Source organism: Thalia democratica, chromosome 2 (assembly GCF_965202585.1).
Source record: "Thalia democratica chromosome 2, ktThaDemo2.hap1.1, whole genome shotgun sequence".
In the NCBI taxonomy this organism is placed as follows: Eukaryota; Metazoa; Chordata; class Thaliacea; order Salpida; family Salpidae; genus Thalia; species Thalia democratica.
The window spans coordinates 46,801,928-46,827,588 of record NC_139166.1 but is presented as its reverse complement, the minus strand read 5'-3'; the positions used below and the strand labels follow the sequence as shown (position 1 = coordinate 46,827,588).

The window sequence follows — 25,661 nt, the reverse complement described above, 5'->3', positions numbered from 1 at the left end:
TTTCTTAGACGAATTATAATTCGAGAGGAAATGATAAAAAAATATAATTTGTAAATATAATTTCAATAACAGTCAGCGGCAAAATTAATTTTCTACAGAACAATAAATATGTGGAATAAGTTACCGCAGGATGTGGTTTCGTGAGGGAGGGTGGAACATTTTCGATTAAAACTAAAAAAAAAGATTTAAATAATATAAACACCAGTAAAATACAGTGATTATCAATTAAAAATTCATTATAATAATGGTTTGAAGTAATTTTTATTTACTTATTTTGAATTATTAGTATCACTAAGAATAACTTTTCTTCCCTACGCTTTCCCTCTACAGATTATAAACTGTTATATATATATATAACTTTTCTAAATGTGTTATCTTTTATAGTCAATACATAAGTTTAATACGGAAATTTATTTTATATTGTTTTTTGTTTATACTAAGTTATTTTTGATCATACAGGACTATTTGTTTGTAATTTTTTACTATGTTATGTTTAGTTTTTCAATTTTCATTGAATGTAATTTGTTTGTTTCTTTTTTCGTGTGTATTGTTTAAGTGGCTCAGGTTTTAATGCCCGAGTCCATCTTTGCACTATAAACTCCAATAAAAATAATAATATAAAATTGAGTCTTGGATTAAGAGCAAAGAAAAGATCATGTATGTTTTTAAAGCTAATTTTGAATCTTACACTAGATATTGTGGAGTTCTGGATGAAGAGCAATAAAAAAAAGTCTCAAAACTTATTTTGAAAATTACACTAGTTAAATGTACTTTACATGTACTGCAAGGAGTGCGACAAAAAACTGACTAGACAAATGTTAATAAAATGATTAAAATGTGAATAAAAAACTATTTATTTTTCTATATGCTTCTTGAGTATATAATATTTATATGCTATATTAATGTACTATTGTAGTGTAAACGCCATGACTTTTAATAAATCAGGGTTGCCAAAGGTTTTTTTTTTAATTTCAGGTTTTTAAAAAAAACAAGTTTTTTTGTTCATTTTTAATATAAAATCAAGTTTTAAGTAAAAAGCTGTATTAAATAGTACATAATTTCAAAAAAGGTACTGTAAAGATACTTTAAATGTGTTTTTTAACAAATGAAATTTAAAATGATACAACATTATTTTTGTATATGATAGATTTTTCGTACCTAATCACATTTCCATCATTTTGCATGTTTAAAACTCCAGGTATTATAAGTGATTTTCGTTGAAAAATCCAGCTTTTCCAGTTTATTTTTCTATATTTCTCTTATTCTAGGCTTATACAATTTATTTTCTTAAATACAGGGTGGCCACTACTTTTTTAGAATATTCTTCCAGAATTTCAGAATTTCTTCCATGTTTTAAAAGTACATGTTTTTTGGTCTAATTTAAGTTTACAAGAAAGTTTAAAGTAAAAAAAAACTATGTTAAATAACATAACAACATCAAAAAAATACTGTAAAGCTACTTAAATCGTATTATTAAATATAAAAAAAAATTGATGGGACAAAATTTTTTAACTATATGATAGATTTTTTTGTGTCAAATCAAGAATTAACTACTTAACATATAAAATTGTTTAAAACTCCATGTTTTTCAGTGATTTTTGTACAGAATTACTCAGATTCTAGGATTTTCAATTAGTTTTTCTTAAATACAGGGTGGCGACTAGACTTTTAGAATTTTTTTCCAGGTTTTCAGATTTTATTCAGTGTTTTTAAGAGTACATGTTTTTTGGTCTAATTTTAGTTTAAAATAAACTTAAAAGTAAAAAACTGATTTAAATAGTATAAAAATTGATTTAAATAGTAAAAAACATTGAAAAGATACTGTAGAGCTACTTTAAATGTATTTTTTATATAAAAAAAAATTTAATGATTATTGTTTTTTTCTTATGATAGATTTTTGGTATATAACAGAAACTTCATTATTTTACATGTTAAAACTCATTAAAACTCTATGTTTTTTACCTAATTTGTCAAATTCCAGGTTTTTGGCAACCCTGCCTAGATCAGCAGATAGCAAACTGCGGCCCGCGGGCCAAATAAACCCCGCAAAGCAAAAATCTGAGGCCCCCGATATACCTTTAAGCTAAAAAACATATTTATAAATAATTTTTTACAGTAAAAACTTACAGTAAGGCTCTTTATCTAATAACTATTCTTTACTTTATCGCTTCTTTTGTCATACCTTTTATTAAGAAGAACAGTTTTAAATTGGTTAAAACAATCATTTTGAACTAAACTGGGCTTGTGGATGACTTTTTTATATACAGCGCTACCGGCGAACAACTTTTTCTAGGAAAATTGGCCCGCAACATATAAAGGACTGCTGACTCCTGATGTATATATAAAAAATCTTTCAGCTGCAAATCTAAAGCGCTTCTGATTGGCTAATATCTTATTTATTAGAAAATCATAGAAATATGAATTAATTGCTTAAACTTATAACTAAGCATTTAAAGTATCTAGTGAGTTTCTTTATGACGTTTGCAGCAATTTGATATCCAAAAAGTATTTTGAAACGAAAAACATAAAAACAAACTGTAACAAGTGTTTTTATACTTTCATTGCATTACAATTATTGAAATGAATATGTCAAGTGGTCAAAAGTCTTCGGATTTTCTGGATCAAATCATGAAACGAATGGACGAGACGATTGGGTCGATCGGCGCATCTAAAAAAGTTCATAAAGTCGAAGAACTTCCTCAGGAGGGACCTGAAGATCTTGAAAAGCTTGTTCTTAAGTTCTATCGTTTCGAAGAACCAATTGTTGACTGTGCGAACGAAGAGGAGCTCTTAAAACAGTTTGAGAAAAGGTGCGAGTGGAAGGTTACGCTCCCTTCAGCTCTTCAAAACGATGAAGCTAAGGAAATCATCGAAAAAGAAAAAGTCAAGACTGATGATATTATGTTTACTCTGGACGAAGTTTTAAAGCCGTGGTCAAGGCAAGCATGGAGAAGATGCGAATGATGAAGGAAAGAGAGCAGGCGGAGGTTTCGCGACTGTGCAGGACGGATTACGAGTGCGACCCGGAAATCAAGACAACGCAGAGCAGGTTCCTTTCAGACGCAGAACTTTTCAAGCCGTGCGCGAGCACCACGCAAAAGAAGCGGGTCTCAAAGTACTCTCAACCCGAGGAAGCAGGGAACAAGAAAGCTGTGCTAAATGAAGCAGTTTCTTCAAAAACTCCGATTGTTACAAAGCGTAACATTTGCGGTTTCAACAGGAGCAAAAAAAGTCTTCGGGAGTTCGTTACGAGCAAAACTGGGTTTCAAAAGTTCAAAACCAACAGAAGCAAAACTTGCAACAACTTGAAAGCTTCTACTACAGTGAAAAGGCAGTTGGCTTTCAAACACTTTCAATTGCCACCCAACAAACAATGTTCCGAGCAAGAAGACCGGGAAAGGGCTTACAAAAACCGTCGTTTCGTCAAAGAACAACACAATCTGAACAAGCAGATGACGAAATATACGAGCAATGTAAACCCAAGCCAGTCCGATTTCACTTGCCGGGCGAAAACGAGGCCAAGCTGTTTCAACCCACGAAAACGAAAATGTGAATGATTAGAAGAAAGAGCTGATAAAAAGCGTTACGTTGAAAATAAGTTCAATTCCCAGACAAATGTCAAACAAGCTTCTACAAAACCGATTGATGCAAAATACGAGAAGAGTTTGAAAAGGTTTTTGGACAACACTTAAGCAAATTTGGTAAAAGACCAGAAATCCTCGACAAAATTGATCGGATTCGTTCCTCAGACGAATTCTCGCAGACAAAAATTTAAGTCTAAGATTTAGTTCAGAAATAACAAGTTAGTCAAAGCAATTTTTAATTTTTTATATAGTTTTTATAATAAAAAACATTAATTTTAAATAATAAAAACTTAAGTTTTTATTAGAATTAAGTATAAATATTTAACTTGACAAATCCGATTATTTTTTGTATGTATTGTTTGAATTTATTTAATAGATTCTAACCTTAGTTTTTTTTTGTACAACAAAAAAGCAATTAAAAAAACTTGAGTATGTTCAATGGAAAGCAGTTGTTGTAAGTTGTTTTTATGTTGATAAAGTTTTTAAAATAATTAATTTATTGTTTTTTTCACTTGCTTTATCAATTTTACTTGGTTAAATAAAACATAGAATTTTGTTCAATATTTCAATTAGTTTTAGATAATCGGTTTTCTTAATTAGTTATTATTTCTGAAGTATAAAAACGTATATCAGGGTAAATTGAAAACTCGATGACTTTCAGCCAATCAATACAAAGTTGCTATTATCTTTTGAGGCTAACTTCCTTTTTTTTTGTTTGATATTTAAAGTCTTTTTATTATCATTTAAGTGTTAAAATAACCAAGACCACTTAAACTTTAAGTTATAACTTTTAAAAATTTGTCAAATAACTAAATTAGTTTTTTATGATTATCAAATCAAAATTAATAAATTTTAAACTTCATGTTAAGCAGTAGAGTTTTATTGCGTATTTTAAAGATTTTAAAACTATTTGTTTGAAATATTTTATTTAATGCTATGAAGACCTTTAAAAATATTATATTTCGGTCTTGAGTAAAATAATTAAAAGAATGTTTTATTTGTTTTAAAATTCCAAAATTTTAAGTAATAATTTTTAATGTTACTGTCAAGTTTAAAAACTCAGGTTTTTGTTCGGTTATATTTTTCTTAATTATTTTCAGGTTTTTTATTAACTTAGGTAAAGTCAGGTGAACTCAGGTAAACTCAGGTGGTGAGGTTTACAGCTTTGAAATACCAGTAAGGTATTTCAAAGCTGTAAAAAGTGCACACTTAATAAAAACTGAAAATTACAAAGTATGTATCAACTAACTTTAATAATTTTCAATTTTTATTATTTCCTTCACGTGGTCCTTACTGTAAGTAAAGTGTTAGAAACATGAGTTAAAAATATTAAATCAAAATGGTTAATGTTTTTGAACTTGTTTTTAATATTTGAAACTAAAGTGCACATTTATTTGTTTTACAATTTTTAAGTACTAAGTTTAAAAACGACAATTCTTAAAGTATTATTTTGAACTAAAAAAGGTATCTATTATGTATAAAATACATTTTTGTCATATTCAAATTCTGGCAACTATAGCTTAGGTCAGGATTTCCCAACCAGAGGTGCGAGGCAGCATTCCAGGGGGTGAGATGGTTTTCTAGTTTTTTTGATAATAAAGAATTTTTTTTTTAAGTTGGACGACTATAAGTTGAGTTTTTTTCACTTAACCTTTTTGTTAAAATTGTCTTTTTTAATGTTTTTTAAGGACTCCAGGTTTTTGGCTACCCTGTAAGTAGTCAAACTCTAGTTTATTCCAGGTTTTTTTGGTGACGCTGATTATTATTATATGTTTAATTATCGCTTAAATAGAGGCTACAAAAAATATACACTAATTAAAAAAACACAACTTAATAATGTATTCGAAAGAAACTGAATTTATTTTTTTCTTTCAAAATTCATAACTTTGTAGGGGATTGTACAAACTAATATTGAAGTTATTTCAATATTGCTACAAAAAAAAACTCTCAAACTTCTTTTATAATTTTTCAAAGACTTGTAGTGACAAGTAATGACAAACAATATGCAAATATAGCAAGAATTTCACAGTTTGATTAGAAATAAATATGATTTTTTCTCAGATATTCAAACAGTCAAAAAATTGTATTAATAAAATTTCAAGCATTTAGACTGACAAAAACTGACATTTGACTAACTTATCCATAAAAACAGGTTTATCCTGATTAGACCTAACGCACACGAACCTTGTGTACATTATGGTAGTAATATTAAGAAAGAAGGGTTGTAAAGTTAATAACAGAGTTGCCAGTCATGAAGCAAAAACTTGCTAAGTATTCATTAACCTTTTGAAGTTAAGAACTAAATCTATAAAAAATGCTATTAATTTATAACTCCATTGATTTTTTTTTTTGCATACATTAATCACAATATAAAACTAGTATTAAATAAGTCAAACTTATTCTGGACTTAATAACATTAAACACAACTTTATAAGAACTATATGAAGATAATTGGATATTTTCAAAAAACATTAGATGCTACCTAATACTAACAAATTTTAAACTTTAAACATACTTGAAGTTTAAAGAAACAGTTAAATGTGATTAAAAGTGAACAAAGCCTACCTCAATTCAGGTTCAACACCGTCTTTAAGGAACTTCCATGGTGTAGTTTCTTGAATATACTTATTACCGAAACCAGCAATCTCCATCATTTTGCCAAGTCCATCTCGAATTCTGAATACAATTTACATATGCATATGGAAAACATAAGAATAATAAATTATAATCTACTGATTTTCTAACAGATATCTTGTACAATTTTTTACATGTCAGCTAAATATAAGTTTTAATTATTACTAAACTTTCTTATTACCTCATTACAATTGACATTTTCTTTGAGTTATTTAAAAATTTGAAAGGAGTTTTAAAGATTATGAACTAAATACAAAAATTTTACTTACTTGCATTTTGACATTTCATCAAGATATTCCTTTAATGCATTATTAACTTTGTTTATGAGATCACAGTCAATATCTTGCAATTCATAATTGTGAGGTATAATACTATCAAATGACTTATTCAATATCTTCAATGGTCTATATAAAGTTCATACAACAAGTTTTATTTTATTAATAACCTCAAGTTGGTATAAGTACTATTCATATTTTAACAAATATACTTTATTTTTAAACAGCTAAACAATAAAATTAGACAATTTCTCAAATAGTAGTTGAAATTTGATATCTTTGTCAAATTAATGAACAAATAACTAATAACTTTACTTAAATTGAAAAAAATTTTTATACAACTCACTAATATGGTTACCACTCTTTGAAAAGTTTACCTGAATTAGCTATGTTTAATTATATTTATATATTAAAACATTATACAAATGTTTAATCAACACAAGACTTTTAATCAATTTAATAAAAAAAATACACTAATTTTATTAAATAATACCAGGAGCGTGGCGTTGGGAGGGACACTTTTTTAAAAGTTTATCTTATTTTTCACATTAAAATCTAAGGTGTTAGTTAATTTATAACAACTTTTAAGATTCATGAAATTTATGAGTTTTAAAGGCATAAGTAAAGTATTTCACTAAACTTCTATCTCCTCCTAAAGTTGTCTTAATATTTGCTTAGTCAAGTCTGAAATATTTTTTTTAAATTTGAATGAAACAATTTTTTAGATTTTTCAATTATTATTTATTCAAAACAAAAAAAAAACATTTGTTTAAATTTTGGTCATAAATTAAAAAATGGTATTTTTAAAAATCGGCTTTCTACGAGTGGTTGTAATATTTAAATTTTTTTTTTCCTTTTAGATCAAAAATATGTTAATTTTAAAATAAAGTAAATCTTAGATATTTTGTACATCTATAGAAATTATAAAAAAATTGACCATTTAAAAACTATCTTTTATACATTTTTTTAATCAGAAACTTTTAGAAAACTGGTTGTATCTCAGGCTTGCCACACACTCAGGACTCTAAGGACTTTAAGGATATTATGTAGTTTTTGAAAATTTCAGTATGACTCAGTTCAGCTAAGGATAACTCAGAATATTTTAAGGTTTTTTATGAACTCAGAATGACTCAGGATAATTTTGTGTTCTTATAAAAAACTCAAGATGGTTTTAAGACTTTGAAAAAATATCAGGACAGTTTTTATCATATATTTTGAATGGGATTTAGTTAATTTAGTTGCAATTTGTGTTAATTTATATCCAATTTTGTTAAAGAACTGTAATTCTATTAGATTAAAAATAATATAAAAACTTATACCAGACTTATGACGGTGCTACGGTCATGAGGGAGAGGATAGGAGGGGATCATGTAAAGTAAAGGAAGTGTATGAAAATGCTTATTACATACACGGTTCTGCTCATCAGCTTAATTTAGTGCTTTCTTTGGCTGCTAGTTGCAACAAAGAGCCAAAAAAAATTTGTTAAGTTGGATCAGATTTCTTCTTTTTTTTTAAAGTCACCAGAAAGAAGACGTGCAGTCGAAGTGAATGTTCCTTCTGGATGCAAAATTAGTTTGAATTACAACTCAAAAACTGTTTGCAAAGTTGAAGCGAGAAAAGATGAGTTACTCACAGAATTTCAACTTATTGTTAGTAACACCGACCATTACAGATTTCCCCCAATAGCTGCTGCGGAAAACTACATAAGAATCTTAAATGATGAAAAGTTTAACTTTGGCTGAACATTTTTTCTAAACTTATGCCTGAATAGATGTTCTGTATAATGTAATGCACAGTACTAATTTAACTGTGCAAAAAGTCGAAGAACTTGTGAAAAATTTTTAAGATGCTCTTGATAGAGTTCGTAACTCAAGCATTATGCCTCTCTACTTTCTCAAAAAAAGTTTAAGACAGTGTAAGGTAAACGTTGCAGATAGATTTAATTTTTCAAATAGACTTAGGACATTCCAGGTGTCTTCAAATATTTTTTTTCCTTGTGACCTTATCCAAGCAGTGAACATTTTTTACCCTGTTGTAGATTGTAAAAAGCTACAAAACGAATTGATGGTTTTTTACAATCGACCAGAAATGCACAAACGAGGATTAGTAAAAACACTGTTGAACCTTAAGAATAATAACTTGTTTAAGATTAAGAGTGACATTATAAAAATCCTAGAAATTCCTAATAACTAAACGTATGTGTTCAACAAAAGCTGAAAGGACATTTTTATCTTTGAAGAGAATAAAACGTCTTTACGAAATACCATTGGTCAGTACAGATTAAACTTCTTAAGTCTTATTTCTATTGGTCGAGACTTGATTAAAAACTGTAGTGGTTTTAATGAGGAAAATACGAATTTATTTATAAAAAAAAAAGGAGAGAAGGATGCATTTTCATTACAGAGGTATAAATAAGCTTCTTAGTTATTATGTAGGACCAACTTAGATTTTTCTTTCAAACTACTTTAACTTTTTATGAACATTGCATATTTTAGATAAATATATTTTGCCATTATATGACAACTTTATTTACAAACTTTAAGCTTTGTCTGACTAGACTTAACTATTTATTTTGTAATTTATGTTAAAACATATTTAGCTGTTATATATAAAACTTTTTCGCTATTAGATATTAAAACTTTGGTATAGTTTTCCAAGGTACTTGCAATAAAACATTTGTACAAATATAAAAGTTGTTATTCTATACTAAATCGTTAGATATAGGTTTTAAGGTGTTTTTATTCTTGTTATTTTTATTTTTATTGTCATTAAGCTTTGCGATTAAAACCTGCCAGTCAATGGTTTTCTACTATATATTGTGTTTTAAATTTGTCTTTTAATATGTTTCTTTTCTGACAAGCTTTTGATTTGTATTTAATTTTTTTTTTTAATATGCAATAAGTTTAAGTTCATCATGCGTTAACTCTGTTATGATTCAAAATAATTTTATAACATTAATACTTTAACTTTCATTAAATAAGTAAGCAATCGATTCTATTTATAATATTACACTTTCTTTTATTAAAGAATAACTTTGTGAAATGTATATAATATGCTAAGAGGTCATCACTGTTTTATTGTAATTTGAAGAGACTGACATTTTTGTCGTCGAAACACTTCTCGTTAATAAAACAGATAAGTTTGTTTTATTTTGTATATTTATTGTTATAGGCGTATCATTTATTGTAAATAGTAAAAAATAATATAATTTGGTAAGTTTATATTTGTACAAGTACAAAAAATTCTAATGATTTTCTGATTTTTAAATAGTAACTATAGTTGTTAAAAAATGATTAAGTTTTTAAAATAATTAAGTATTTTTTATAAAAGTAACTTTGAAATTATTTTATATAACAAAATTAATTCAATTGGATTACTTAGAAAAAGATGACTATATAGCTTATTAAAACAGTTTTTAGCTAAGAGATTTTTCTAGTAAAATTTGCGCACCCTCTAACAAAAATACCACACTATGCCACTGAAAAATACTATAAACTAGATGAATTATCCAAAACATTAAATAAAGCCTGAGGGTGTGGTGACCCTGTTGTTATACAAAAAAACAAAAATTACCGATTAACAAAGTTGCCTAAAGTATCGTTGAGAATGTTGTTAACTTTAGCAGCAAAATCTTCCCAATAAAACTTTGAATCGTTATTCTCAGGCCTAATTGCCAACATGTAGTATCTATATAACTCAGCATCTGTGATTTGACGTGTAAAGTTATAACATACTTTAACAGTTTAAATTATTAAATAGTAGTGTTTTACAAATACAGTTTAGTTATAGAAAACTATACATTATTTTATAAATAGAATAACATATTACAACAATTTTAAGTTTGTATTTTTCAGCCTAAAACATTTTAATGTAAGATATTAAACAAAAAAGATATTTAAAATTAGTTAAGTGAACTTTTCATAACTACAACATTTAAAACGCGTACATAAAAAAAGAAGAAAAATATCTTTAAAAATTGCTTATTTTTAAATTTATTTGACACATTTATTAAATTTATTTTGTATAGTAATATTTTCTGTAACGTTTTAATGTATATCTAAGTATGTTTAGTAATAAAAACACAAAATATTTATATATATTAATTTTGTTAGTTTAAAATAATCTGAAAACTTAGCTTGCGTTAACAAACAAAATAATAGTGGATTTAATGCTCACATTTAAATTAGTGTGACAAAAACAATTCGCACGTTTTGATACTTAATTAAGTGCTCTTACAATTCAATTGAACTCATTTTATAAGCTTTTATGCATACATGTTATTAGAAGAATATTATTTAAATCTTTAACTATTTATATGTTGTAAAAGACTATTTTTACAAAGCATAAAATTTTGAGTATTGATTACTTTACTGCACAAAATAACTAAAAATTTAATTAAGATTCTGATAATATTATCTATGTTATTAATTAGTAAAAACTAATAAAACAAATTACATTTTGAAACACTTAAAACAGTTATCAAAATATCGTGTCTAACTTAAGTAAAAAATACTAACTATATTTAAGTTCAAAAAATGGTTTAAAGTTAAAAGAGTAAAATTTAAAGTTATACTTTAAACACCAATTGCAGTAACTCACCAATGCCTGTTTCTTTTGCTTGATTACCAAAAACTCCAATTCCTCGACTTTTAGAGAATTTAGAGTCTTCGTACTGAAGGTACTCAGTGGAGTTGAGGTTGCTCACCATGGTGTAGTTGTCATCGCAACCAATCATAGTGCATGGAAACATTATAGCGTGGAATGTCACATTATCCTTGGCCATAAACTGGTACAGCTCTACTTGCTGTTTTTAATAGTTTCGGTGACTTAAGTGTTTATAAAACAGTTAAATTAATTTCTACATATGAAAAACAAAAACATTTAGAGTTTATAAACGAAAAATTAGTAAACTTTTACAACTTAAAATAAAACTTACTTATTTTGAAAAAAATACGTTACAAAAAAAAAGTTGAAAGTTATAATAATAACACTTTATTTACCATTTACTACAGATAGTATTTAGATAATTCATATTTAAAAATAACTACTAAATGAATATTTAATTTAACTTAATTTTGATATTATATTTATGCAAAAATTCCTCTTATTTTTTTTACTACTTCATTATTGCTTGGTTACTTGACTACCTACTATACCAGAAGTCTTTTAGATTTTTAAAAGTGTGTAATAAATAGTAAAAGCAGTTTGAAACTAATTACTTCTGGATTTTTCCACCATTTTTCCCATTGATCAGTGTACTCGTTGGTTATAGACAGGTACCCGATTGGAGCATCGAACCAAACATAGAACACCTGATTAAATTTGTTACAGAATTGTGTAAAACATATTTTTTGATAAAAAGTTCAAATTCTTAAGAAAAACTCTCAATGTTAAGCTAGTAAAAAAATTTTTTTTTTCTACTATACAAACAAATACTGCTATAAACTAATAAAAATAATATTAAAACCTCAGAAAAATAATTAAGTATAATTGACACAAAATTTTCTGAAATAAAATAAAAAATTAGGTAAAATAATTGTTAGAAAATATTTAAAAATTAAGTATAGGTATGTTTGATAAAAAACAAATTTCAAGTTATCTAATCTCATTAAATGTACCAAAAAAGTAAAAAAAAACTACGAACATTAGACATTTGTAACGTAGTAAAAGTTAATTACCTTTTCTTCATAGCCTTTCTTGGGAATTTCTGTACCCCATTTTAGGTCACGGGTAATACATCTTTGTTCTAATCCCATCTGGAGAAACCCAGCCGACGTTGTTTTGGCATTTTTGGACCAACCATCATTTTTCTTAGATTTCACTAAAAACTCTTTTAGGCTACTTTCCAACTAAAAAATTTTATGTTGTGAAATTTAAGTAAAACTACATTTAAAAATTACCAAGCGATAAATAATTTGAAAACCTAAACAAACTGTAATAATTGATTTACTTTTAAAAACCCACTAATAATTGAAAAAAAATAAAGCCTTGCCCACCCTTTGCCTTTAATGGATAATTGTTTACAACTTTTTTTTTTAATTTTTTGATTATGATAATAATGTCTCTAAAAATTTTTTTTTGTATTTTTCAAAAATTGCCCAGCTTCAACATTAAATTTCTTTCTTTTAGCTCTAAATATGACATTTATTTCGTTTTAAAGAATTGATCTTTGTCTTTAAAAGAATGCATTTATACCATATTTACAATGGGCTTATTTTTGAAGCAGGGTCCTTTTCAGAAGTTTGACATTATGGCTGCTTTTAACGTTATTGGCAGTATATAAAATATAAAAACATTCTACACATGTAATTAAGCTGTTTTTCTTATGGTAGATGTAAAAAGTTTTTTGATTTCAATATTGGATTTAATTTTGTAATGATATTAACATCTCATTTTCGTATTTTAAAGCGAATGTTGTGGAGTGTTTTGCGCAGATATTTGTGACGTGCTTCTAGTATTAAAAAAACAAACATATTTTTATAAAAAACAAACATTTTTATTATTTTAAGGAGTTAATTTCATTCCGACGCGTATATATCGGCGTTTTGTCTTTCAAATACGCGTTAAAGTTAGTTGTTTTACTTACTGAAAGATGTTTCATTAACTTGTTTCGAGAAAACGTCTACATCGCGGAGTTGATGTTAGTATTTTATATAACTTTACGATTGTTAATACTTTTGATAGATTTTATTTGTGTCGTGTTTTAATAGTTTCTTTCTTCAGAACTAAGAATTATTATTGAAAATAAAGTAAATTGCATTTATTCAAAGTGTGTTTTATTCATAACTTAGGAAATAGTTTTGTAACTTATACTGTTAGTATATTATTTACTTCTCGTAAGTATAGCAGTCAGTAAGTTACTGGAGACCATGTAGTTAAGACATAAAACATAAACATCATTAAAATAGCCAATTTGGTTAAAATTTGAGTCAGAAACACATTTCTCTGTTTACTACACTGTTGACTGCATAACTATTTAAAGCGATTGACTATTTTAACATTTTATTTGCTACTTTCATGTTTTTTGGTTTACAATTTATTAGTAAATGTTATTTTTTTAATTTATAACTAAAACTTTCAGATATGTCTCCCTTAAGCTTACGCAATTTTGTAAATTTTAAATAATAAAATTTTTTGAGTAGTTATTTTTTTATGTTTCTAGGAATGCTTTATACCTGAAAAATCAAAAACACTTAAAACTGTAAGGAAGACATGTCTAAAAGTTAAGTAATAAAATAAATCAGATTTTATATCTAACGTTAGATAGTACAACACGGAACAAAATATTAATAAATTTTATAAATTATTGTTAAAAGACTCAGTCGCCTTAAATAGCTGAACAGTCAACAGTTTAGTAAAAAATCAAAAAAAATAATGTTTAGACACATCTTGAAAAGAATATTGAAATTGTAACAAAATTATAACTTTAGTAAAATTGTAATTAATTATGTTTATAAAAAACGTCTTTTTTTTTTTGACATGTCGCCCTAAATCAGAAACAGCCATAATGTCCCAGGGAACCTAGTCAAAAATAAACCCTAACATACGTTGAAACTGTTTTCGTTTTAAATGCAAACGTACGTCCGCTAATTTTATTTTTCAGGTAAAATAAAAAGAGTCAACTTTGAATTGAACTTGAACAATTTTGAAAAAATGTAAAAAAAAGCCAGAATATTTTTTTTTGCTTTTTAATTGGATAATTCTAAATTATTACATTTTTTTAACTACTTACTAATTTTTTTGAGAGCAAAAAAAATATTTTTGTTTGTTTAACGAAATTACTTTTCATTTAAGGTTATTAAATTTAAAACTATCAGATTAGAGAAATACTCAAGTTATAATTTTTTTTTTTAATGAATAAAGTAATACATAATATAGCTGTATAAAACTATAATTCAACTCACTTTTGGAAGTCTGATGTACAAATGGTTAGTTTTTTCAGTTTTAATGTTATCCTTACGTTTAAGATCTTTGCAGACTTTGCACTTAGGGTTCTAAAAAAATATAAAAAGTCAACAAGTAATACTAGACAAGATTTATATATCGAATATATTACTCAAATCTGTACAGGACACAGTCTACAATCGTTTGTGATTTTTTCACGGCATCAAACAAATAAAATAATCGAATGATTTTTTGTGAAAAATTTACAACTTCAATTTGTTGATAATGCGATTATTATTACTCTTGCAGGGTTGCCACAGGTCAAGCTGAGAAAAATTTCCTGATCTTTACTGACTTTTTACTAAAACTTTCCTGACTTTTCTAAATCAAGCTCTTGACTTAAACCTATTGTAAAACACATAATCAAACCTTTTAAACTATATAAAGCTTTCAATCTTTTTTTTCAGGTTAAAACATCAGTTTTTATGCTGAATTCAATCATCCATTACATCACTTAAACCATCTATGTATGATTGATGTATTTGCCATAAACAGCTCTATCAGCAAAATACTTGTATTTTTTAACTTATAAACACAACTTGTCTGAAATAAGAAATAATATTTTAGCATCTTTTAACATAAATATATCTAAATAAACAAAAAGACATATAAGTAACTTTTACAATTGAATAAAACCTTGAAACAATAACGAACTTTTACAACTAAAACCTTAAAACAATAAATAACTTAATCAAACACATTTTGTTTACTATATGTACTAAAAATTTTTTTCTCCGTTTCTTTATTAGCACTTTAACCTCTTCATCTAATGAAGATATGGTTTCCTTTATCTGGTCTGCATCCCGTTTCATTTTCTTGACAGTCAAAACCATTTGCCTCATTTTAATTAAATCGTTCTCATCTGTTGAACCTACACTTGGCGAAGAAAATATTTTCTCTAAATATAGCCACAGTTTCTGGGCTTCATTTCTTTTCTTTTTGCACTCATTTTATTTACATTTACCAGATGAAGGCATTAAAAATTAAGTAATTTGGTAAATTTTTAGGAAGATTTTGCATTTTTAGTCTGACTTTAAAAAAGTTTTAATAAAATTTCTACCATTTGAAGGCTTTGGAAAACAAGGAATTTTGTAAATTTGAACTAACAAAATCTAACGTTTTTTTAAACTTTGACAAACTTCCTGCCTTTTTCTGACTTTTCTTCAAAAACCCCTAATTTTTTCTTGACTTTGTGACAACCCTACTCTTGAACACGTTTTGAACTTGAATGTGCAATAAAAGCTTGAAGATATTTTTCAAGTAATTAGTCAATTATTTTATCATAAGTAATACTAGACCCTTTTGTGTAAAAATAATCATAAGAATCAAAACAAATCTAAATAAAACTTTACAAAAACTAGCACATTAATGTTCAAGACTATTGTGTTCTAAGAGAAATGAAAACCAACAATAAGTTCGACGGCATTCATAAGGTCACCGCACTTGTCACACTGATCTCCTCTCGCGTCGTCGTAGCCGCACTTAGGGCGCGGACAGGTTCCTTCGACGAAGCGATCCGCCAGAAACTTGACGCAAACGTGACACTTCAACTGTTCAGTTTCCTTCTCCGTTATGCAGTCGTTCTCATCCAGCTTTTTGAAAATGTCTTGCGTGATCCTGAAATTTCAAATGAAGGGTAAGAATAGGTTCGTTAAAAAAAAATTGAGTAAAGTACATTTAAATATTTAGATATCAAAAAAAAAACCAATTAAAACCAAAAAAATAGATTCATAAAATAGTTAGTAACTTGGATTACAAACCTAAGTAAACTTATCCAACTGAAAAGATAATAGTTGTGCTAGGATATCTTTACTTTTTTACTTTATAAATCTTACTAAAATTACTTAATTTAAGTCAATTTTTTAACTTATTTAATATTTCTAAATAAGTACAACGAACTAATTAGTTGAAAAGTAATTATACAAAGAACCAATTTTTCCTGCTTTGATAATTCTAAAATTTTGATTTTAGATGAATAAAAAAATTAATAATTTGAATGTTGAATTTCTATACTACTATATTCGATAACTTTTTTTTTGTACAAGCTTTATTTTTTATTATACTTAGTCTTACAATACAAAAATAAATAAAATATGTTTAAATAGTCGTTACATTAAAAGATTCACGATAAAAAATTGATACTAATAATTGATATTAATTATTGTCATCTAACTTTTTTTGAAATTCATTTGTAGTTCTTCCAAACTTATCAAACTTGATGTTAAACCACTCATAAGTTGCTTTGTGTTTAGCGTGGTACTCGTCGCATATCTACAAGCAAAAGATCAAAATTTGAACTAAACACATCTATCATACACATCTAAAATTGTCAAAACGTTGCTTACCTCCTGGCAAGTTTTGTTCTCTTTAATAGCTTTAGTTTCAGTAGCAGTTCCGTACTCATCAGTGCCTCCGATGTAAACTGTGTTCCAACCCCTGGTGCGGCAATACCTATATACAAGTACCGTAAATATCAAATTATTAGATGACGAATCAAACTGTGAAAGAGTTTTAAACTCATCTGAGCTGACATACATCCGATAATAAGTTTAAATTACATAAAAAATACATACAAAGCAAAACTGGTAGTCATAACAAAATTTTAATAATGTGATAGAATCATAACTAGAAAAGCCAAAAAAAATAAAAGAATGAGTTTAATGTAAACTTTTAAATACTCAAAACACTTTGGCTAAACATTATAATCTTCAAAACTTAGTGAAATCATATAATCTTTTTATTTTGCTTTTCTATAAACAATTACTTACAGCTTTCAAGACAATATTAAATATTGTAAAAAATGTTGGACTCCTTATAATCTTAAACTTATAAAACTTTAATTTTACATGAAGAACAAACCCTGCATATTTTGATCCAAAAAATGCCCTATTATTCTATTTTTGAAATATAGCCCACGTTTTATAATCAAAAATTTAATTAGATACTTCAAAGTTACTTTTTTGAAAATATTTTTACCTTATAAGGCATGTACTACTTTCAATCCTACAAGTTTTCTGAACAGGGATTTTATCAACCATTTCAACATTTTAATGGCAATCTAGCTTATAGAAAAAATTAAATGGTAGCTCTTTAAATATATGTTTTTCTTTTGACAAGTACTATTACATTATACAGATTTTTTTGATGCTGCTTAATGTTGTACACTTCTTAATAACGAAAAACTATTAGCAAAGTTGATTTTTAAAAACAGCAAATAAGTTTTTCTTAAATAAGATTAAGTACTGGTGTTATTACAATAAATTTGTAAAAAAAATTAAAAAATTATTACTTATACTTATAGTTAATTTTATATGGTATTGATTTCAGATTAAGATTTTTATGATATCCTTGGAATCTTGCCTCTTCAAAGTTTTAATTAATACACCATAAAATGTATAAAATAATTTACAACCTTGCGTAGACATCAGCAGGCAAAACACAACCAACAATATTTCCAAGATGAGGAATGTTGTTACAGTAAGGAAGAGCTGCTGTTATCAACACGTTTCTTTCACCGTTCACTGGCAATCTTGGAAATATTACAGTTATTACATTTATTATAATTATTAACATAAAAGACTTGTATTAAAACTACACATTGATAAATAAATATGCAAAACATTGAAAACAAAAAATAAATAAAAGTTTTTGAACTACGATAATACTTTATGCACGAGTTATTAAGATATATTAGTTTTAAAACTAACACTACTTCGGGCTTGACTTTTCTTTTATTTGTCTCAGTTTCAATAAAACTTTTCTTCACTTTTTCCACATCTACATTAGGCAACTCTTCCCTATTGTTGACATTTTCCTTATTGTTGACATCCTAAATTTTATTTCATTAAATATACTAAGAAACACAAAAGTATTTTTAAGCTGCCTTGAAATATAATATATTTAAAATGTATAATTTAAAAACATTTGGTATGAAAAAATAACATTACCTTCTTTAAAATAATATTATTTTGTAAAACTTACCTCTCCAACTTCTCTTCTAACTTCTCTCTTAACTTCTCTTACTTCATTATTTAAATTCACCGCCAAATCAGTGAAAGATTTTGTTTGAAAGTAATCCTTTTAAAAATAATTCAAGTATGTAAAATAAAATAACGAGTACAAAAATAAACAGCTAGTACAAACCTTGCAGAGAGTGCGTGAAAAAACATTGTTACAAAGGTTGTTCAAGTTAACTTTCTTGTAGAAATCACCAGCATATTTACAAAGCTGCTGGACACCTTGCAACTTGTTTATTTGTGAAGTGGCAACAAGAAATAATGGAGCGATTGCTGCGAGCCAAACATACTTTACTTGAGAGTTTTGCTGTGCAACAAAATTACATTGAGCATTATAATTGTTTTAAACTTTGAAAGAAAAAACCGCTTAAATAATAAAAAAAATGAGTAAATAAAGTAAATGAAAAAAAAAAGATATAACTTGAATTATTATAATAAAATACTTGAAATGAAACAACTAATATTTCACCTTTCAATGAGATAGTTTTTTAAACAAACACGTTGTAATTTCGTACTAAACAATTAAAAACCCACTTTTATCGCATCTTTTCCCTGCCGAGTCAACTCACTATTCATTTTCACCAAACAAGCTTTAACGCTATTAGTGAGCTGCAAAGTAGCAGCTGGCTTCTTGTGGTGTTGAGACATGAAAGATCCAACCACGGACCTCAGTGATGTCACTTCCCAGTCCAAAGCTTCGACGAGGGTTTTCCCTTCAACAGATAAATACTTTTCGCAGAACAGTCTACAAATTTTAGAAACAAAAATTATACTGAGCATAACCATAAACTAAAACATAAAAGTTGAAAGGAGTTAAAAAACTAATTTCCTCCAAATATTTTTTAAAGAAAATGGTAAGTAGTGTAATAAATAAAAAATGATTAAGAATTTTTATCAAAAAAAGAATGTAAATTATTATATATAAAAACTAGTTCCAAAGCGAAAATACAAAATAAAAAAATTACTTTTATTAAATTTAGTTTTTAACCAAGTTACAAAAAGACTTGATTAAGATCGGGATGATTATATAATATATCAATTTCAGACATCTAAAATTATTGAAAAAAAAATTAAAAAAATAACATATCTCAAAAAGTAATATATGTTTGAAAAAAATACGTATGGAGATCTTATTAAATATCTAGAAGTCATTTTTTTTTTATGCAAAATTTAAAATATTTATTGAGGTGTTTAAGAATTTCTAAAAGTTACAAGCTTAAAAATTTATTTTAGCCATATCTTATAAAATATTAAAAATATCTCAAAAGACAAAAATTATGGCGTGTAGAAATTAAGAAAACGTACATAAATAATTTTTATTTTTTTAAGTATAAATTCCTTTTTGAGTTGTGGCCCTTTAATTATTATATATAAGAATTTGAGTTATCCCAATTTGAATAGTCGTGTACCCTACTGAAATAGTCAATAAAAATTTTGAATTATTGTTTTCTATTTCTATTTTTTATACGATTGAACCTCATAATTCAACTAAAAAAAAAATTTCTATCAACAGTTGTCGAAAATATTTGTTGTGGCCCTTTAAACATCATTTATAAGAATTTGATTATCTGAATTTAAATAGTCGTGCACCCCATTGGGATATTCAATAAAATTTCAGATTTTTTTTCTATTTTTATATTTTATGCCATTAAACCTCATAATTCAACTAAAATACTTTATTTTCTATAAATGGCTATCGAAAAAATTTTCTATCTTAATAGTTAAAAACAAATAATAAAATAAAAATTTACATTTTTTGATAAAAGTTTACCAAGTTAAAGTATTATTTAATATCATTTATTATAAAAACTGTAATAAAATAACTACAAAAATAAAAAGTAATTTCAGTTAAAGATACCAGTCAGAATTAAACTAGAGGTGGCAAAAAGAAATATCTTGCTAAGGCATAGTTTTTAGGTTGAAAACACCTTGTGTAAACCAAGATAATATTTTTTTAATGACTTTTTTTTTGATTTCTAAAACTTATAATACTAGATAATTGTGCCTTTTATAGATTATATAATTTAAATTTTTCTATAACAGTTTTTATATCATAACATTTTCTTAGTTTTTTAATACAGTTTATCAAATATATGTACCCCCTAACTCTTTTCAACAAATCAGAGAATTTTTCTCATTAATCTTAACTACCGTTTAAAACAGCTTAATACACTAAACTGAACTATAAATCAAAGATTAACTTACATTTTAAAAAATTAATTAAAACAAGTATCAAAAAAAATTATAAATCTTACAGTGCTGAAAATTAAGAATGTAAAAATAATCTACAAACACTAAAAGCATAAGAACTTATAGAAAATAAAACATGATCAAATTTTTGAAAACAAAATTTCAAGTAAAACAAAGTTACCAATTTTTTTTTTTTTTGTATTAAATATCTGTTTAAATTAAAACTCTATTTGTTGTAAAATTACGTATGAAATAGTGACTTAAGCATATATTAAATCAAATTAAAATTATTTACAAATTTAAACCATTACAAGTTTAAAAATTTTTACAGCTATCAACTTAAAAAACTAATAATATTTTAAAAATTTACCAGAAATATAAAGAAATAAACACAAAGATTAAATTTACCCATAAATAATATACTAATAATCTGAAACAAAAAAATCTTCGTTTAATTTTTCTGAAATGAACATCTACTTTAAAAAGTGAATAATGAATAAAACTAACTACTTGAAAAATTCAAATTTAAACTTGTTTAATTTAATGCTTTATATTTTAGTGGTCAGGATATCATAAAAAGCAAGCCTAATCTAAAAGCAGTCTGGAACAAAACCAACAGTGTAAGTTACTATTTTGCAGTATTTGTGTAAACAATCTAATCTATTTTTACGTAAAATAGAAAAGCATGTATTATTAATACATTTTTATTTATCATATTACTTTTTTTTAGCTTAAACGAAATTAGTTTGACAGAGTTGTGAGTTTTTCACTTACAGTTTAGTCTAAAGAGATTGTTAAACAGAAATGTAAAACTTTAAACCACAAAATGTTTAGGTCAACATTTTTTTAGTATAATCCTTTGTAGCTAACTTGGGGAACATAGTTCGAAATTTAAAAAAAAGACAAATAACTTATTTTTAATCTCAAATATCTTTAAAAAAGCTGATTTATTTTAATATAACATAGTATAACTAAATCAATAAGTTATAGATTAGTAATAATATTTTAAACTTTAAAAACAAACATACCCAACCACAGCATTAGCAGAAGTAAATACATTTTCCTGGTTTTCATTGAAACTGATTTCAAATGGACCTAAAATTGTATTTATCTATATAAGTTTTTTCAATAAATATTAAGGCATAGGGGATAAACACATAATTTTATAAAAAAATATATTAGCTGCTGTTTAAAACCTTTAGGTACATACTACAATATACTTTTTATAGCGGAAATCAGTTTTTTAGATAAAACCAGATTTGTAAAATATTTCCAATACAAACATTAGGAAGAGCTGTTTTTCATGAACAGTTTTCTTAAAATTTTAAAAACACTACAAATCATATATTTTAACCTTTATTTTTAAAGCAATCTACTTCAATTTATCAATATATGCCTTAACATGGTTGCCACTCTTCAAGCTAAGAAAATTTTCCTGACTTTTTCCTGACTATTTACCAAAATTTTCCTGACTTTTCTAAATCAAACTCTTAAATTAAACTTATTCTAAAATACATAATCTAACACTTTAAACTATATAAAGCTTCCAATCTAACTTTAATACAGGTTATAAACAATAGTTTTTTGCTGAATTCTATCATCAAACTTCCAGTACATCACTTCAACCATCTGTGTATGATTGATGTTTGTAATATCAGCAAAATACTTGTATTATTACCTTATAAACACAGCTTGTCAGAAAAAAGAAACATTTTTTTAGCAAATCCTAGCATAAATGTATCTAGATAAACAAACGACATATAAGGAGCATTTTGCAGTTTATTAAAGGATATTTTACTAATTTATACCAGCTGAAGGCATTGGAAATAAAATTAAATATTTTTGTAAATTTCTAGGAAAATTTTGGAATTTTTTTCTGACTTTAAAGGACTTTTAATTAACTTTTACCACTTGAAGGCTTTGGATAACAAGGAATTTTGTAAATTTAAACTGACAAAATCTGACTTTTTTTTTTATCAATTTTTTTGACTTTTCCTGACTTTTTCCAAAACCCCCCATTTTTTCCTGACTTTTCCTGACTTTTGTAATTTTTTCAAATTTTTCCTGACTTTTCCTGATTTCCTGACCGAGTGGCAACCCTGCCTTAAACAATGTTATGAAAACTTATAAGAAACAATATTTTGAAAAAAAAAATTAAGACTTATAATCTTTTTTTATTGCAAACATTTTAAAATATCTCTTGTACAAGTTATTCATAATTTATTAGGAAAGTTTCATAACAGTTGTAAAAAACTGAAGAATGAATTATGTTTTAGTGAAAAAAAAACAATTTTAACTAGTTATTTAGTGCCTTCAATGAGACGCCTATTGAAACCTTTAACTTTGATCCCTTATATCTCAAAAGTGACTACAAATTTTATAAAACAATAAAAAACAATTGGTAGAAGCTTACTTGTTAATTAATGTAAAAATTAATAGCTTTAAAAAATTATTAATCCTACATTGCCTTAAATTTTTAATAATATTTTTATGAATTTACTTTTTATTTTGTTAAACAAATAAGAAAATTATGTATATAATCAAGATACAATTAGAACAATTTGCAAAGTACTTGCCTTATTGAAACTGACGTTTGATTCTCTGTTTTAAACTAACAACACAGAGTTATATAATAATAATTAAAATAAGTACTTCAAAGAATCGAAGATAAAAATGAACATAAACATATGTATTCTCTAAACAAATACTTTTTCACATACTTATATATTATTTATTTATCTTTTAATACTTGAATTATTTATTTTTTTAGATCTTTATTGAAGTGTGTATTAGTTCAGAACAGTAAAAATAAACATCAGTTTCAATATAATAAATATAATCACCACTATTCGCTATTTATTAAAAATATCATTGTTTTAAAGAAGGTTTTTTACAACTTTTTTTATTCTTATTTTATTCATGAGTCCTTCAGTTGTAGACTGCAATATACTTTATTTTCTTTTAGTTTTTTAGTACCGTACATAGTGCAATTTTATTTATATTTTTTATTTATTGTTTTTTTTTTGTCTAGTTTGATTTACTAAAATGCATAAAATTAAAAGCTGTATAGAAGTTTTATATTTTACTAACAGAGGTTATTTAAGTAAAACTCAAAAAATTCTAATTTGCATTTTGAACACAATGTTTTTTGGAAATTTCAAGTGTATTAATTCCAGGTCTAGAAATTACAACTGTTTCAGTAAAAAAATACAAACTTAAACTTTACCTTCAAGTTTTGTGTATTCAAACTTGCACCTCTTTTCAGTCAAACAGAAAACAACTTTTAAAACTTCCGGTGAAGGAGAACCTTTAATAACTATATTTTGATATTTACTAGGCATCTTTTTTTAAACTTTTCTAAAGAAAAATTATTAACATTTAACATTAAAATTAAAACCAACTCAAAAATTATAATTTAAGTAGTTAGTAACTTTAATCAAGCTAAACTTTCTTAACCAAAAACTTAAAGAAAAGTTGTTTAATAAAAGCATAACATTATTGTATAAAAATAAAATATCTTAACTATTTTACTCAAAACAGAAGTTAAATTTTTGCATGTATTCAACACAATAAATTAAATATTATGAACAAACAAGAAAAAACTATAAAACACTACTGCTTAACATACAGTTAGAAATATTAGTTATGGTTTAAGGGCATAGGGGGATTCCAACATTTATTTTACAAAGCATTCAAAGCTTAGAGTATATACTATAAGATACTATTCATAGAACAGAAATATTTCGATTAACTTTTGAGATATAGAGTTCTGTAAAAAAAATCAATACAACTGTATGGAATCAAAAAAAATCACAGCTGATTTTCTTGTAACTATAAAAAATTTGCTAAAAATATATTCCTCCTTAATTTTTCAAGCAATTAAATTTAAATTTACAGGTATTGTAGTTTTTAATATTAGAAAACAACTTGTAAAAGCAGATTAAAAAAATAGTTAAAAAAAATTTATGACCAAAATTTTGTTTTAAATCAATTTTTTAGATTATCAAAAATGTTTTTTTTTTTATTAAAAAACCTGTTTCCTAAAAGTTGTTTAAAACTTATTAAATTACTCAGAAAAAGTTTTAAAACAATTATTCAAAAACTGAAGAAGGAGGATAGATTTTTAGTGAAGTAGTCTATTTTTACCCTTTAAGTTTGTGTTTACCATAAAGAAGCTATTAAAGGCTCTAACTTTGATAGCTTATATCTCAAAAGTTACTTTGAATTTTATCAAGCAGTAAAAAGTAACAAGGAGCTTATCTAATTATGTAAAAAAATAAGATTAAATTTGAAAAATGTGTTTTTTTATCTTTCAACTATCCAGAGTTGTTAATAATAAAATTAAGCTTGCCTGAGTCATCCAGAATTTAAAAATAATCCAAACTAGACTTAGCCTAGTTATCCTGAGACTTTGGATAATTTCAAACTATCCTGAGTTATTCTGAGTATACTAAGTACTCTGAGTGTGTGGCAACCCTTATACTATAATATATCAATGAAAGTTTGTATTAATGATCTAAAAGCTTCACTATTTTTTCAAGACATTTTATCAAATGGTTATGAGATTAAATAAAATATTAACATAGAATTTTAAGACCTTTGGGTTGAATGCTAAGCCTTATTTATTCTACATAATTAAGGCTTATTAATTATTTTTGATGTCTGTTTTAACCATAATTGAAGGCTAAAAATCTTTGATTAAAGCCTAATATGTTTAATCTAAAAAGATACTTTGTTTTAAACAAGCTTTATAAACATATAAGTAGAATTAAATTTGTTTGTTATAAAATAATAAAACTTAAAACTTTAATAGCTTGTATTTAACAGATTTGTAGTCGATATAAAATATTGTATTGATATAATCAATTTATATTGTAAAATGAAAGCAATTAAATATTCAAGTTTTAATGTTTTAAGATAAAAATGTTTGATTTTATTATTTATGTATTTTTAAAATGTCATTTTTTGTCTAAAAATATTGTTAAAATAGACAGAGCTGCCACTTGTTTTTTCAAAAA

At 25.7% G+C, this 25,661-nt stretch overlaps 1 protein-coding gene across 1 annotated transcript in view; it reads right to left on the bottom strand.

Moving 5' to 3' along the window:
* LOC145829864 (putative methionine--tRNA ligase, cytoplasmic) overlaps positions 1 to 24,002 on the bottom strand; it is a 32,789-nt gene extending 8,787 nt beyond the window's left edge. The window contains exons 1-17 of the mRNA XM_082937740.1: positions 23,870 to 24,002; positions 21,672 to 21,738; positions 18,988 to 19,198; positions 18,581 to 18,760; positions 18,419 to 18,514; positions 18,145 to 18,266; positions 17,850 to 17,966; positions 16,783 to 16,888; positions 16,611 to 16,708; positions 15,847 to 16,054; positions 14,398 to 14,487; positions 12,172 to 12,342; positions 11,713 to 11,805; positions 11,093 to 11,297; positions 10,067 to 10,196; positions 6,488 to 6,622; positions 6,150 to 6,260 (exon numbers count right to left, since the gene is read on the bottom strand). Of these exons, the coding sequence (XP_082793866.1) occupies positions 6,150 to 6,260; positions 6,488 to 6,622; positions 10,067 to 10,196; positions 11,093 to 11,297; positions 11,713 to 11,805; positions 12,172 to 12,342; positions 14,398 to 14,487; positions 15,847 to 16,054; positions 16,611 to 16,708; positions 16,783 to 16,888; positions 17,850 to 17,966; positions 18,145 to 18,266; positions 18,419 to 18,514; positions 18,581 to 18,760; positions 18,988 to 19,198; positions 21,672 to 21,738; positions 23,870 to 23,984 (2,255 nt within the window). The 5' untranslated portion in view covers positions 23,985 to 24,002. The remainder of the gene's footprint in view (positions 1 to 6,149; positions 6,261 to 6,487; positions 6,623 to 10,066; positions 10,197 to 11,092; positions 11,298 to 11,712; positions 11,806 to 12,171; positions 12,343 to 14,397; positions 14,488 to 15,846; positions 16,055 to 16,610; positions 16,709 to 16,782; positions 16,889 to 17,849; positions 17,967 to 18,144; positions 18,267 to 18,418; positions 18,515 to 18,580; positions 18,761 to 18,987; positions 19,199 to 21,671; positions 21,739 to 23,869) is intronic.
* Positions 24,003 to 25,661: the final 1,659 nt, after the last annotated feature.